Source organism: Otolemur garnettii, unplaced genomic scaffold, assembly GCF_000181295.1.
Source record: "Otolemur garnettii isolate 467f Iridium unplaced genomic scaffold, OtoGar3 scaffold00006, whole genome shotgun sequence".
NCBI classification, from domain to species: domain Eukaryota; kingdom Metazoa; phylum Chordata; class Mammalia; order Primates; family Galagidae; genus Otolemur; species Otolemur garnettii.
In genome coordinates this window covers 43,246,597-43,263,232 of record NW_003852401.1, presented here as the reverse complement: position 1 = coordinate 43,263,232, position 16,636 = coordinate 43,246,597, and the positions used below count along the sequence as shown (strand labels likewise).

At 33.7% G+C, this 16,636-nt stretch overlaps 1 protein-coding gene across 1 annotated transcript in view; it reads left to right on the top strand.

Annotated features, from left to right (window-relative positions):
• The window catches only part of AGTPBP1 (ATP/GTP binding protein 1), a 185,611-nt gene that overhangs the window by 136,242 nt on the left and 32,733 nt on the right, over positions 1 to 16,636 (top strand). Inside the window, exons 18-23 of the mRNA XM_012812988.2 lie at positions 2,395 to 2,482; positions 5,673 to 5,817; positions 8,727 to 8,880; positions 9,952 to 10,132; positions 11,533 to 11,662; positions 12,949 to 13,080. Of these exons, the coding sequence (XP_012668442.1) occupies positions 2,395 to 2,482; positions 5,673 to 5,817; positions 8,727 to 8,880; positions 9,952 to 10,132; positions 11,533 to 11,662; positions 12,949 to 13,080 (830 nt within the window). The remainder of the gene's footprint in view (positions 1 to 2,394; positions 2,483 to 5,672; positions 5,818 to 8,726; positions 8,881 to 9,951; positions 10,133 to 11,532; positions 11,663 to 12,948; positions 13,081 to 16,636) is intronic.

The window sequence follows — 16,636 nt, the reverse complement described above, 5'->3', positions numbered from 1 at the left end:
AATAAGTACTTAGAAATGATGTAATATTCTTCTTTAAAAAAAAAAGGAGAGAAAATTTAAAATTGATGTTACACATTATCTTGAATTGTGCCAGTGACTACTTATATTTAAATTAATTAAAACCAAATATTTAAAAAATTTGTTTCTTCAGTAGAAGAAACATTCCAGTGCTTAATAGCCACCTGTAGCTAGTAGTGCCACACTGGCAGATACAGAACGTAAGGAAGTTCAACTGGGCAGCTAGAAAGTAGTGCCAAAGAGAACACTTCAGGTGTGTGGGCCGTAACTCATCTGGCATTGAGATTCGGAATACTGAAAATCTTCAGTAGCTTGCATTACTTAAAATAGAAGAAGACTGATAAGTACCCAACTTAAGAAGTTAGAAAAAACTGAATCACAAGGAAGAGAAAAGAATTCTAAAAGTAAATGCTGAAAATAATGAGATAGAAATAAAACATAGAAATACTGAAAATGATCAGGAGAAAGTAGAGATCTGAACAGGCTACAGTTATTGAAAAGGAAATAAAATATTTATTAGTTACGTTGAGATGATATTCTAGCTGAATTATATTTATCCCTTTAAAAAAAGATTATGCTTTTGTTTTTCATTCTAATAAATGATAGGGAAACTAGTATAATCGTCATATTAGTACTTGTTAAAGATAATTTTAAAAACTTAAGAATTTGGATGCAAAAATTCTAAATATTATCTAATTATTTAGAATTAAAGAATAACATTTTCTTGGAATGCAGAGATAATTCATAATAGGAAACCTATTAATATAATTTGTTATATGTTGTAAGGGAGAAAAGCCATGTGATTCTATTAGATGCTAAAAAGAAATTTGATAAAATAATTAAAACTCCAAATATAATAATAATTATGGTGAAACTACTCAAGCTATAGAAATAATAATACCATTTCCACCTAAGGTGGTTATAAAATCTAATAACTTAATACATGTAAAAACAGTGTCTGGCACACAGAAATCATTAATTGTTAGCTATTTTTATTATTTAAACATGATAAAGTTGATTTGCAAAAAAATGGCAACTATTACATTGAATGGTAAACCATTTTGGTTAAAATAATAAACAAGACAGAGTTGTTTGTTCTTCCCACTATATTCATTTTTTGAGATTGTTTCATTTCTCTAAATGCAATCAAAGTAGTAAATAGCTGATACAAATACTAAAAGAGGAGATAAAATATTTTCAGTACAAATGGTGTGATTATATACCTAGAAAATCTAGGAGACTACGAAAGAGCGGTTAGTGATAGTATTAGATATTGTGAATATAAGATAAAAACAAAAAAATGAACACTTCTTCATTGTTGCAATAACTAGTTAGAAATGAAAAGGAAAAAGCATATTATGAAGATATTCACGGATAAAAATGTAACAAAATTATTCTTCACCAAGAAAATGATTCTATCCTAAAATTAGAATATAAGGAAAATCAGTCAACCTTTTAAAAATTAACATGAATTTAATTCATTTTTAGTTAGAAACCGAGTATATCATTTTGGAAATTAAGATAATTTTAAAGTTCATGTGGAAAATATGTTTTAAGAATACCTAAACAAAATATATTTAATTCTGTTGTTGTTAACGGTCTCTCCTCCTCCTTTCCACTACAAGCTCATATTTGCATGGAGAAAAGTGGGGAAGAAAACAAACGTGCCATTTTGGTGGCATTTTCCCCACTAACCTCAGTGTGGTTGGGAATTCATGGAGAGTTAGAGGGTGATCATATTTACATTTTTACTATTTTTTGATTCTTTCACTTATTATAAGGAATGCTATTTTAAAATTTTATTTATTTATTTATTTTTTGAGACAAGAGTCTCACTTGGTCACCCTTGGTAGAATGCCATGGCATCATAGCTTATAGCAACCTTGGGTTCAAGTGATCCTTTGCCTCAGCCTCCCAGGTAGCTGGGACTACAGGAGCCTGCTACAATGCTGAGCTATTTTTTTAGAGACAGGGTCTCACTCTAAAAGTTCAGGCTGGTCTTGAACCTATGAGTTCAGGCAATCCACTTGCCTCGGCCTCCCAAGTTCTGGGATTAACAGGCACGAGCCACCATGCCCAGCCTGGAATGTTATTTTTTTAATATGAAAAGTTTAATAGAGTAAAAAATAATTAATAGAGTTTAATAACTTTTCACTTTAAAGTTGTAATTCTGTTTTAAACTAAAAAAATAAAAAACATTATTTGTTGATACAAGAGTTTTAAAAATTTGTTTTCTAGTACATACTAAAAAACTGGAATTTAATTTATTTCAGCATTCCTGAATGTTTGGTACTTTCTACAAAGGCAAGGTTAATTTTTACTCAAAAATTCTGAAAGGAATTTTCTCTTCTCTCTCTTATTACCTCCCACCCCAAGGTATGCAGCCACTCATGTATTCGGTTCAGGAAGCATTAAATGCCAGACCGTGGTGGATTCGTATGGGGACTGACATTTGTTACTATAAGTAAGTATTCTAAGAAAACCAGGACATCAGCTTACTACAAAAGAGAATATTAACTTTATTATTTCAGTGTAAAGTTAAAAATTAGAATAATTATTGCATGCTTTGAGTTATATGCTTTAGTAATTTGAAGAGTCCCTTAGTTGAGATTTATGGGGGATATATAATAAAAAAATGTATTTTGTAAATAGACAAATATTAGTTTAAACTCTGTCTCCACCACCTAGATAGTTATGTATTCTGTTTTTTTAGCTTAAAAGCTCTGGAAATTTTGTTGAATAAACTTGAAATTAGAAATTATAGGCAATAATTTACAGTGGCTTTATGTTGTTCCTATGATATCAAATATAATTCTTATCTTTCCCCTTTTTATATTAACACACAAATATTACCTTATTTTAATCTTCAGAATATTAGCTGGAGATGTATTCCATCTGTTTGTGTTACATCAGCTTACACAGTTCATCTCTGACTTCAGATCTTAGTGATATAGAAATAAGTGCTAGAAATTATTTGCTCCTTCCATGGAATAAATGAATTATTCCTCAACTTCACCTCTAAGTAATCTAGAATTCTTATATACCCCACTTCCCATTTTACTCAGTGTTTGTACATAATATGTTTTCAGGCAGCTTCCATTGTTGAATCCACTTGGCATCCTTGTTTCTTCTCTGTTACTAATCTCAGTCCTTACCTTTCTGTGTTTTTGTATCATACTTAACTAGCCTAATGCTCTTCCTTTTTAGCTTTATCAGTTAGAAGGTGACAACTTCTAAAATTGAACTATTTTAGCAGTTAATGACTTGGCATTGCAAAAAAATTGGTCCTAAGTGCTTTGATTCCTCGGGATTCATCTCAGTAAGGTGTTTCCCTCCTACTCGTAGCCAATAAATGAGGGACGGAAATAAAGGCAATGTATGATTTATCTGCACTAAAATATAGCTTTTTTTTTTTAATCCAAGTAGAGACTTTATTCATGGTTTCCCCTCTTTCCCAGAAGTATAGTTTTTCTGTTCTGTAACCAAAATACATTTTCTATTTCTTTTAATGATAGGCTAACATAAAAAATAACTTTTTGATCATTTGTCTCTTTCTCTTAAAAGCATATTATTTGTTGATGTAAGAGTTTTAAAATTTTGTTTTCTAGTACGTACTAAAAGACTAGAATTTAATTTATTTCAGCATTCCTGAACGTTTCTTAACTTTCTCATAAAGTTAGAGTGAAACAGTAATGATCTGGGTAGTGCTTAGCTAGATTTTGGCAGAATTATTTAGAATATTAAATGGTAAAACAGTGTTTTTCAAAAAGTGATATTTCTTTCTTGCTTTCACTGCTTTTGTACAATGGAAATCATTAATCAATGAATGCCTTTTCATGTTGCAAAATGCCAAATTAGCATGACAAGTCATTCTATATAAGGGGTGATGGCATGGTTTTTTAGTTTACTTTTGCTTTCTATTGTATTGTTTTACTTTATTCGTTTTACATTTTGCTTTTTGTTTGGCTATTTCCTGATCTGTAACTGGAATTCAGTTCAATTTAACAAACACTAATGCCTTTCTAAGTAGCAGAAACTGTTGTAGTTGCTTTCCTGAAGCCTAAAGTTCAGATGGTAAAGATTAAAATATATTTTTGCGTTGTGTCATAACTCTTCTAAGAGTCATCTAAGTTCTTGGATGCTTGTCTGACCTATAAAACGGAGTAAAACGGTATACCTTCCACCAAAGGATGAGATAATGTGTGTTTTTCTGGTTTGTAACCTATAAACTGCTGTGTAGTGTATGGTTAAACTTTTGGGAGGAAAAGGGCAGGCAAGGACTAATTCTTGAATTTGTTTTGCATTTTCCTTAATCCTTATTGCTTGTCATTGGCCGTCTATTCAGGATACGGAGCCTAAGTTAATGAAGACCATACCAATTTGAAAATACCTTGAATATTTATTTTGTGAATAAGTAATCTGTAGGGCCCTGAGTTTTCTTCAGTTCCTGGCTTAAATAATGTAAGATAGTTTGGAGTTTTAGAAATTAAGTCATTAGATAAAGCATCTTTAAGTCAGCATATGTCAGCCATATTTAAAGTCTTACTTTAGAAGGTAGTATGTACCTTTGAAAACTTTTTAACATGGAAATCTTTAAACATTTACAAAAGCAGCATACAGGGTAATGAGGCCCCAGGTATTCATCACCCAGTTTCAACAATTACCAACACATGGTAAGCTTTGTTTTGGCTGTTTTCACTCCTCCTTGCACACTGAATTTTTAGAGCCATTTCTATATGATATATTTTATCCACAAATACTTAAATATGTATCTCAAAAATGTAAGGGTTTTAAGACAGTCTAACCACAATGCTGCTATCATACCTTCGAAAAATTAAAATTCCTTAATATGAGGAAATACCAGACAATGTTTAAACTTCCTCAGTTACCTCACACATGTTTTTTTTACAAGTGATTTGTTTTAATCAGAATCCAACCTAGGATCACACAATACATTTGATTTGTGTTGTTATGTCCCTTAAGTCTGTTTTAATTTATAGGCTTCACTTTTTTATTTTTTTCTTATTCGTTTGTTAAAGAAACAGGATTATTTGTCATACAGGATTTTTCACATTTGAATTTATTGTATCCATGTGTTTTAAGAAATACTTCTATCTCACCACTTTTTTATAAATTGGTATTTAGAACTAGAAACTTGGTCAACTTCAGGCTTGATTTTGTCAAGAATGAATGCATCATAGATGGGGCAATGAATTCTCATGGTACCACACCAGGAAATGTTACTTCTGATTATTTTTCTTTTTGTAATTTGGTTAGCAAATTCAAGTGTTGTAGCCTGATCTGTCTCCTATAAAGGTGTCCATCAGCCTCTCTTCTAATGGTTATAGCAGCCATTGATGATCTTTGGCTAGATCTGGTAACGTGTGCGGTTGTCAAGGTAGGGTTTTAAAAATTTTGTTGATGTGTAGAGTTTTAGATCCATTTAATTAATAAATCCAGAATTGAAAAGTAATGTGTTGGCTGATGACAATGAACTTTTATTAGTACTAAGTCTATTTTTGATAGGGTATTTAAGTTAAACTTTTTACAGAGTGAGCTTTTTCTTTTTTCCCCTGAAGTTCTATTTAATAAAATTAGCAAAGAAAATCAGAATATTTGTGTGTAATAACATGTGTTATGCTTTCCTATTGCAGAAATCACTTCTCAAGAAGTTCAGTTGCTGCAGGTGGGCAGAAGGGAAAATCCTATTATACAATGACATTCACTGTCAATTTTCCACATAAAGATGACGTTTGCTACTTTGCTTATCACTACCCGTATACGTATTCAGCTTTACAGGTGAGAACTAAATTGTATTATGAATATTGCTGTGTTGTATGCATGTGTGTAGTAATTGAAGAAAAGTTGTTTTTAATAAAATAAGAAAAATATTCAACATTGACAGTTTAAAAAATACTACAGTATTTGTTGAAAACATTAAAGGGAGTAAAATGAGAATGCAGTTCTTTTTAAATAGAAATATTAAAGACTTCCCATCTTTTGTTGAAGTCTACAAATCTCTAAGCCGAGGTTCCATGATTGCAACTTTTAACTAGGTGACATTTAAATTTATTTAACCAGAAACGTTAAATCTTGTAGAAAATGTAACAGTGGAAAAATGTGGATGGAATTTGAATTTTTTGTATCAAAAATTGAAAAAGTTTTCTGTAGGAAATGGTTTCATATGGAGTCCTAGATCTTGATTTTTTTTTTTGTCTATACCCATATATGAGTTTTTTGGTGGGAACTTTTGATTTTTAAATGTTTGCAATGTAAAGCAAAACTAAACAAAGTAAACCAAGAAAGTAAATGATCAACTGTGGTAGATTTATTATCAGATAGCTTGTCTTTTGTAATGGTCAAGGACCCTGAAGGTATGGTTAGTTTACTAAGAAAGATATGGGAGCACTATGATTAGAAACAAGCTTCCAAAATTAGAGAGGGGAAAACGAAAGAACAACAGTTTATAGAGTAGATAAGGTATCAAGGCTGAGAACGCTAAACAAAGCTTACTGCATTTTAATATATACGGACATTATATTGATGTATCTGTGCTGAATTACATGGCATCAACATATATACTTAATGACTTAGTAATTCGATTTTGGGGTAATTTATCCTAGGAAAATAATTATAAAAGTATATCACAATTATTTTCAACATTTTTATTTGCCCGTTTATATATTATTGTTCTTTACCGATCTTGCCTTTGTAATATGTTTTGAATTCTCCTGCTTTCTTTCAGTCCCACGGCCATCACCCTTTTCAGGATGACCGTTGCTTCTCAGTGGTCTTCTGCCTCCTCTTTCTAACTGCTGTCCTAAGATTCCCTCTTACCCCCTAGACTCTTCATTAGTCTTTTCTCCCCACTTCAGCCAGAGGGCTCTATTATAGCTAATCTCTTGCCCTTTATGTAAAGTCTGAAATTCTTACCATGGTTTATCCTGCCCTTTTTCTACTATTTTTCTTTCACATTTTTTTTGCCATGTCCACATACTGTTGGACAATTATTTATTCGATACTTGTTTTTAAATAGTCTTTAAAAAAGATCATTTCTTAAAATTTATCCTCGTCATTAGTTACCATTCATGAAATTACAGGTTTAATGTGCTAGACTTTTTTTCTAATTCACAGTAAAACATATACCTATTAAACGTTTTTAAAAGGTTATCCACGTATCACTTAGTTGTTTCAGTTACCATTAGTATGTACACTATGCTTTGGGAACGACTGATATATCAGGCCTTTCATTCTGTCCCCAGATTCTCTATTTCTCACCCTGTTCTTTCTGGTTTAGCTGTAAGGAATCTTCCTGAGTTCTTTGAAAAGCCCTGATTTTTCTTGTGCTATTGCATATTTTTCCTTCTGCCTGTAGTACTCCTCTCTGTCTTCTTCACTCGTCCTTTGGATCTCAGTTTAAATGTGATTTTCTCCAGAAGACCTTTCCTTACTCTCCACTTGGCCAGGCTCCCTTCCCTTATTAGAGGATCCATAGTACTCTCTATTTTATTCCCTAGGTGGGGTCCATTTATCTATTGTTACATTTTCAGAACTCTGCACAGTTTCTGGCAAATAGTGACCATTCAGATTATGTAAATGAAGATAGGCAAAAGTTTGAAAACCAATTGAGTATCTAAAAATAAGAGATTGGACAATTTGTTTTTTGGTGTAGCCACATACTAAGACGATTAACACTGTTTCCCAGCAGCATGTATTTAACTGTTTACTGATGGGGAGTAGGATTCATAATTATAAATGTGTATGTGCACGTGTATGTATAAATCAATAAAATCAGATTATAAACTGTCTTTTATGTGATCACATGGTTATATATACATTGCATTTATTAATAATAATTTAGGTGATGCAATTATGGGTGTTTTTTTTTTTTTTTTTTTTTTTTGAGACAGAGCCTCAAGCTGTCCCCCTGGGTAGAGTGCCATGGCATTAGAGCTCACAGCAACCTCCAACTCCTGGGCTCAAGCGAGTCTCCTGCCTCCGCCTCCCAAGTAGCTGGGACCACAGGCGCCCGCCACAACGCCCGGCTATTTTTTGGTTGCAGCCGTCATTGTTGTTTGGCGGGTCCGGGCTGGGGATTCGAACCCGCCACCTTAGGTGTACGTGGCTGGCGCCTTAGCCGGTTGAGCTATAGGCGCCGAGCCCAATTATGGGTGTTTTAAAATTTTTCTTTATATTGTCTGTGTCTCCCAGACATTTTACAATAAGCCTGTATTAATTTTGAAATCAGGAAAAGAGGTTGATGAAAAACTTCTGCTATGTAATTTTCATTGTTCAGATTTTAAGTTTATTTTGCAAGTCTATAGTCACTTATAATATAATTCCAAAATTGAAAAGGCTTTGAAAACCAAAAGATCTTTGTTAACTCATTTGGCAACAAAGCTTGAGCTGATTATTTAGAATACTGAGTTCGCTTACGGCGATTCTTCATATGTTTTGCTGCAGGAATGATAATGTGTTTATTATAGGCTATTGTCCCTGACCCTAGTGATGGTGTGGCATAATTAACAATATACCTGCTACTTCATCTTTCTGAAATTTCATGAATACTAATATTTAGACTCTATCTTGCCTTGAGAGTTTCATATATCTGATTCACTTGTAGTTATGTGGAGATCTGGATGCATTATTTCTCTTTATCACAGAGAGTTTTTAAGTGATTGTATACTTTGCTTTAAATTTTTATTAAGATGCATCTTCAAAAATTGGAGTCAGCACACAATCCTCAGCAAATCTATTTTCGAAAAGATGTGTTATGTGAGACCCTGTCTGGAAACAGCTGCCCCTTGGTGACTATAACAGCAATGCCAGAGTCTAATTATTATGAACATATCTGTCAATTCAGTAAGTCTGTCTTTTCACTCATAATATCAGTCATTCTCACTTATTTTTCTTTGCTTGATATATATTTTGTAATGGAACAAACCTAAGTCAGAAGACTTATAGAGTTCTAGTCTAAGTCCTGTTACTGCCAAATCATGGGCCTCCCTCTGGGCCTCAGTTTCCTTCTCTTGAAAACGAGATCCCTTTTGATAACTGATTTTTAGTTCTTATCCTTAGACATTATATTCAAAGTAAATACAGCAAATTATTTTAAGGATTCATGTAATATACCATCAACTTAAAAATCAACAACTAATTTTGTTAGTATTTATAAATAAAACAACCAGAAACCTATCGATTGTTCTGATTGTTAGCTCTGAATAGCTACTTGTTTTTCCCTGCCATTATATATGTTTTAAATCGCCTCAAATGTACAGCTGTGGTAGTAAAAATTAGGAAGCTGTTCTAATTTTGATAAGAAGGTTTAAGTAGTTTCAGAAAAGAGAGAAAGTTTGTTATGTATGAAAATATAAGTGATGAGCTGAGTGATTTTTTTTTTTGTAGATGAGCTAAGTGATTATTTTGTAGACTTGTATGTCTAAATATATAGCAAAGAACTTTTTTTGGTGAATCTCTGAGCAGATTTTTAAAAATTTTTTTCTCTGTACTTGTCATTGTGACTATAAGACAGGGATAAGATTGTATTTTCTTTCTTTTCCCTGTGATTTTATGAAGCATAATTTTGTATTTTAAACTTCCCTGACTACTTGCTCTTTATAAAACTAGGATTACATTAAAGAACTAATTTTGCATGTTAGATTTGTCATTTGAAAATAAATGAGTGGCTCGAATGCTATTTATTGTTTTAGGTTCCTATTATGAGCTCTTTCAGGACATGGTTTATGCTGGTTTTATTTTGTTTTCTTTGTAGGGCCTAGTGCAGTGCTTGTGTCTATTAGGTGCACAGTGAGTTCTCTGAATTTATATCAGAATTCAAAATTGAGTAGAGACATTTCCAAAGCCCCAAAGTAAAATATCATACAAACTTTTAGTAGCTGTTCATTTTAATTTGAGATTTTATGTGTACTTTAGGAAATCGCCCTTACGTTTTCTTATCTGCTCGGGTACATCCTGGAGAAACTAATGCAAGTTGGGTTATGAAAGGAACATTGGAGTATCTCATGAGTAATAACCCTACTGCTCAGAGCTTACGAGAATCCTATATTTTTAAAATTGTCCCTATGCTAAATCCAGATGGTGTCATCAATGGAAAGTAAGTTAAGCAATAGTTATAGAATATATTGTAGATTATTGTGGTTGTCCTATATGAACTTGTTGAAATAAATGTCCAGATTACTTAGGAAAGTAAACCTAGTAATTTCTCTAGAACAAAGAAATTTTTGGTGGGGAATTCATCTAAGGTAAACTTTAAAATGAAAGTATATTTTGTATGCTAGTGGTATGACATTTTAAAAAATGCTGTATCCATGAGAATATGATTTCATAAAATGTCTCTGTTTTGCTTGAATTGTATAGAAAATTCAATGTCAGGATGTAAGAAAGATTAACACCTTACCTTTAGAAAAATCACAATGTCAGGATGTAAGAAAGATTAACACGTACCTTTCATATTCCTTTAAAAAAAGTTTGTTAGCAGCATGAACCTAGAGTATTGTAGGATTTAGAATCTTCTGGGATCTCTTTCTACTGATGTGGAATGTTAACCCGATCTGTGAATCTTTTCCTGTTTCGAAGAGTTCTAGTTTCTAACAGAAAGAATTCTTTAGATTGGAAATGTTGGAAAATAATTACTTTTTAAGTGGTGGCATGCATACAGTACTTAGTACAGTAAATGTATTCTGGCAATTTGGCAAGGCTTCTGTAGTGCTTCTGAAAGATGAGACTGAGGCTAACTGGACATCTCCAAAGATGAGAGGACAGTGTCTTATTTATTCAACACAAGTAGTGTGAATATTTCTCCTAGTTTAGGAAGTTACTGAATTTTTAAAGTATATGGAATTCTTTAAAATATAGAATTTCTTTTTAGTTATTATGTTATAGTTATGGAACTACAGTGATGTTTATTTTTAATTTAGAAACATATCAGCCACTTAGAATTCTTTTTATATTTATATTTGTTATCCCCTTGTGATTGTTTGCTTAAGTTTTTGCTTGATGGCTTTAATACCTACTACCTATGAGTAAATGAAAGTGTGTTTGAATTTTTATAAGATTGTGTACTTTTCATAACACTTGCCTTTCTCAGAAGGAGGATCCAGATAGCTAGTACTTTTATAGCATTACTAATGAAGTCAAGCTATAGAATATTAGTATAGCAAATGGTTATTATACGGTGTGACCATTAAAATGTGATCACTAATAAGTTTTGTAAAACATGGAACAAAACCTCAGAATTGAGAATTAACTTCTTTCTATAGCTTGAACAATTTTATTGTAAATTGAAAAGTTTACCGCAGTTAAATGTATGTGACCCAAGATTTTGCACGTAGCAAATGCTTAATAAGGGTTTATGTAATGATGTGCATTTGCTGGAGCCCACTCACTATACCTATCTGAAATACTTTACAGAATAGTCCCAAAGTTAAATCATAAAGGGATATAAGGATTTATTAGTACCAATGTTCTTCTATCTTTGTGTTTATGTATATGTAGTCACCGCTGTTCTTTAAGTGGAGAGGATTTGAACAGACAGTGGCAGAGTCCAAATCCAGATTTACATCCTACTATTTACCATGCCAAAGGGCTACTGCAGTACCTGGCTGCAGTGAAGCGTTTACCCCTGGTAAGTGGCAAGGTTGGTTTTTGCTTTAGAAAGTCAAAGATAAAGCGTCTTTTTTAAGAATCACCTACCTCTTGGGTAATAATTATAGTGTCAAATTAATATAACATATACATACTCTCTATTTTATCAGAATGAATGTTTATGATTCTTTTTAGCCCTTTTTTTCTTCCTTTTGGATGAATATTATCTATAATAGTAACTCCTGGTTATAAGTTTTAGGTATTTAACTTCACTGAGCAACAGTAATGCAATGGTATGTATCTTCCAAATTCTCAAACTAGTAGAAGCTTACTTCTGACTTCTTTAGTCAGCTCTGAAACTGTTAAGTCTCTGTACACGTGGACATGTGGCACAGGCAGGGTGTCGGGCTGTACTGAGCTGTATATGTAAGCTGTTTTGAGCTATATATGTAAGCTGTTTTTACCAGCTTTTGATTAGAATGTTCCCATTACATGAATATTTAAATTATTTAGTGTATGTGCTGCCAAAGCAAGCACAATATTTAAATTATTTAATCTTTCATTGGGAAAGACAGAAAAAGTTTGCAGAGAAGTAAAGTTGATAGGTCTGTACTTTATTTTTCATTTTTAAAAGATGCTCTTAAAAGTTAAATTGAAACCATATCCTTCTTTACAGTGTTTTTCATGAGAGCGTTTTCTTGTTCTTTTAAATTAAATACGTGTTTTTACATTCCTTTGGAGGCAGTGATGATTACAGATGTAGATTTGAATTATGATTAAATTTATTATTTTGAAAATGGTGAATAGTAGATACAAAGGTGATGTAGGACTTGTAAAGGATTTAGCAATTCTAGAATTAGTCATAGATCCATTCCCAGACTAGATATTATTACATATGTTGGTTCTACTTGTTAAATGGTGGTTCTGTTAACAGTAATATCCTTGTCATTGTCATACTAACTACTTTTACTTAGCAATATATAAATTTGAAGGCTTTTAATTTTTTATTTTATTTTTATTTATTTATTTTTTGAGACAGAGTCTCACTTTGTGACCTCTGGTAGAATGGCTTGGTGTCATAGCTCACAGCAACCTTAAACTCTTGGGCTCAAGTGATTCTCTTGCCTTAGCCTCCCAAGTAGCTGGGACTACAGGCACCTGCCACAGTGCCTAGCTATTTTTAGAGACAAGGTCTTGCTCTGGCTCAGGCTGGACACAAACCTGTGAGCTCAGGCAATCCACCAGCCTTGGCCTCCCAAGTGCTAGGATTACAGGTGTGAGCCACCTTGTAACTAAATTTTTAAAAAAATCTATTTTCTTTTCAAGGTTTACTGTGATTATCATGGCCATTCCCGAAAGAAAAATGTATTTATGTATGGCTGCAGCATCAAAGAGACAGTGTGGCATACAAATGATAATGCAGCTTCATGTGATGTTGTGGAAGACATGGGATACAGGGTGAGTATTAGAGATGATTCATGAGCTTTTGAGTTTCAGACTTGCATAAAAAGACAGAAAATAATTTAACATGTACACATTCCTCAGATTCAGTAAGTGTTGCCATTTCGCCATTTTTATTTTTGATTTTTCATTTTAAAAGTTTGTGCTTTTCACATTTAGGTTTTTAAAAATCTATTTGGAATTAAGTTTTGTATGCGATGTGGAGGATCTAATTTTATTTTCCCTGTGGATACCAGTTGGCTCAGCACAGTTTACTAGACGGTACATCCTTCCTCTCGAGTTGCTGAAGCCATCTGCTGCCTACTGTTTCCACATGGTTGGGGGTGTTGTGAGGCTCTCTGTTATGGTGGTTGTTCTTGTTTCTGTCTCTTTGCATACCACATTGTTCTAATTGCTGTAGATTTATAATTAGTATTAATATCTGACAGGATAAATTTTCCTTCCTCCCCCAACCCCCACATTGCCTTAACTATTTTTTGTCTATATTCTTCCCTATGAATTTTAGGATCACTATGTAGATAAACTTTGTTAGGATTTGTGTGAGAGTTGCACTGACTCTAAGTTGGAGAGAATTATGATCCTGCGTTGGTATCTGTGAACACTGCCTATCTCTCTATTCAATCAAGGCTTTATTTTTGTATTTTTTATTTTTTGGAGAAAATTTTGCTCTGTCGCCTGGGCTGAGTGTAGTGATGTCATCATAGCTCACTACAACTTCAGACTCCTGGGCTCAAGCTATCCTCCTGCCTTGGGCTCCTGAGCAGCCAGGACAACAGACAGGCAGCTCCATGTCCAGGTAGTTTTTTCTACTGTTGCTCAGACTGGTGTTGAACTCCTGGGCTCAAGTGATTCCCCCATTTTGCCCTCTCAGAATGCTGGAATTATAGGCATGAGCCATCTTACCTGTGCTCAATCAAGTTCTTTATATTCTTCAGTGAAGATATAAAATTTCTTCACAAAGATGTGATATTTTTGTTAGCTTCTTTCTCAAATACTTTATGCTTTTTTTTTTTTTTTTCAAGACATAGTCTCTCTCTGTTGCCCAGGCTAGAGTGCCCTGGCATCAGCCTAGCTCACAGCAACCTCAAACTCCTGGGTTCAGGTGATCCTCCTGCCTCAGCTTTCCAAGTAGCTGGAATGACAATCACCTGCTATGACACCAAGCTAATTTTTTTTATTTTTGGTAGAGATGGGTTCTTGTTTTGCTCAAGCTGGTCTTGAACTCCTGAGCTCAAGCAAGCCACCCTCCTCAGTCTCCCAGAGTACTAGGATTATAGATGTGAGCCACAGCCAGCCTTTTTGAATTTTATTGCAGTTGAAGATGGGAATTTTTGACCCACATATCTTCCAGCCCCAGTTTATCATTGATGGGAAGCTATTGACTTTTTTGACAGAATAATTCCTATGAATTTTTGTACAGAGGATAATATATAAGAACAGCAAAACATTTTTCGCCAGCAATGCTGGAAGCAAAAACTTAGTGAAACAGTATCTTCACAATTCTCAACTAAATTTCCAAACTTCACATTTTATATTCTGTCTTAACCATCAGTAAGCGTGAAAGTAAAAAAGGATGTTCTCAGACGTTGAAAGTCTTAAAAATTTGCCTCACAAATGGTCTTTCTCTGGAAGCTAGTATTCTTTCCAAAATAGAGGAGTATTCTGAATGAGGAAGGCATAAGGAAATTCCATCAAAGAAAGAGACAAAGCCCAGGATAAAGGTGAAGGGAAGGCCCAAGAATGTATGTAAACTGCCCAGTAGATCCTACCACTCTACCGTCAGACAGTTGAGTCTTATTAGGTTAGACAACATTAAGTGAAGTGAACAGTAGCTTAGTACAACTCAGGGATATAGAAGAGAAATAAGGAATATTTAGTTTAGATCCTGATAAACAATTTAAGAAAAGTGAGAGTAGTGAGAGCCCAGAGAGTGAGAGAAAGCTAGACACACACAGAGCCTCTCACGAGTTGTGCTCTGGACACCACTGCCACTATTCCCACCATGCCCTTATGTAGGCATTCTTGCTTTTTTTTTTTAAATCATACTTCATTTCTCAGGGAATTCTTACTTAGACCCCTGAAATGAAGTTAGATCACACACTCACAAGATTCTCTCTCCTTTATAACATTTATAATTTTAAATTTTTGTATGTTATTATTTGTTAGGTGGGTTGGTGGATGAATGACAGACCAAGGTGGGAAGATAAATATAAGACATGTTTTTACATTGTAAGAGATTAAAAGGTAAAAAAAACTCTCTTTGGTCTCGGGTTTTTTTTTTTTTTTTTTTTCATTAAAATTAATCTTCTTGTCCCAGTTTTTTTATTTGGTTGATTCTCTGGATTTTGTTATGGAAGGAATGATAAGATGATGGTATAGGTTAGGCAGAATAAATAATGCACTTTTCCCCAAAGTACATGTCACAAGATGCTAATGAGTGTCTTACACCCTCCTCTCAAATAGTTTTGTGATCAGGTACGTGTGGTTGTTGCATTAGATGCAGTTAGCTTCATTTCTGGGCTTTAGCAATCCTCAGAATCGTCACTTGCTAATAAACATCTTAATAGTTCCAGGGGCAGCTGTTGTTGTGTGTGTGTTTGAGAAAGTGAAGCATTTAAGTCTGATGCAGGTTTCACTGGGCTAAATTCACAGTGTCAGCAGGACTGCATTCTTTTTGAAGGCTTTAGGCAAGAATCTCTTCCGCCCCCAGGCTGCCTTTGTTCTTTGCCCTATGGTACCTTTCAGCCAGGCCTCAAATCACTTTGACTTTTGCTTCTGTTATCACATTATCTTCTCTCCCTCTCCTGCTATACATTGGCCCTTATGAGGGCTCTTGTCATGATGAAGGCTACTGAGACAGTCCAGGATAATTGTCCCATTTCAAAATCCTTAACAGAATCACATCCAGAGAATCCTTTTGCCATGTAAAGTAACATATTCTTAGGTTCTGAGGATTAAGAGTGGACATTTCTGATGGCCACTATTCTGACTACCATGCCATGGAACCCTTTTGGGCAGATGGGTGGGGAAAGGATGGATTAATACATAAATACCAGGTTTCTGATGCTAAATCGTAGTACTTGGTCATCCTTTTATCACAAGTGTTTATATTTTGGAGAAAAATAAGTTATGGCATGTAAATTGAGAAGTATTTAACAAAGTAACTGATGAATACTCTTCAGAAGTGTCAAGATCATTAAAGATACAGAAAGACTAAAGAACTTTTGCAGACTACAGGAGGCTAAGAAGAAATAATAACTAAATGCAATGTGAGCTTTTTGATAGGATCCTGACACAAAAGACATTGGACACTGAGGAAATTTGAGTAAAGTCTATAGTTTAATTAGTAGTATTGCAGCCAGTACTGATACTGTGCTGGGTTATATTTGGTGTCCTCTCCTTCCCCTTTTCTAAATAAATAAAACGATTAGAACTATATAAAAAATAAAAACACTCCAGGAATTTATAAAGTAGCAAATGAAAGTCATCTTCTCCTTATCATTCTCTCTCTCTTTTTTTTTTTTTGAGACAGTCTCACTATGTTGCCCTTGGT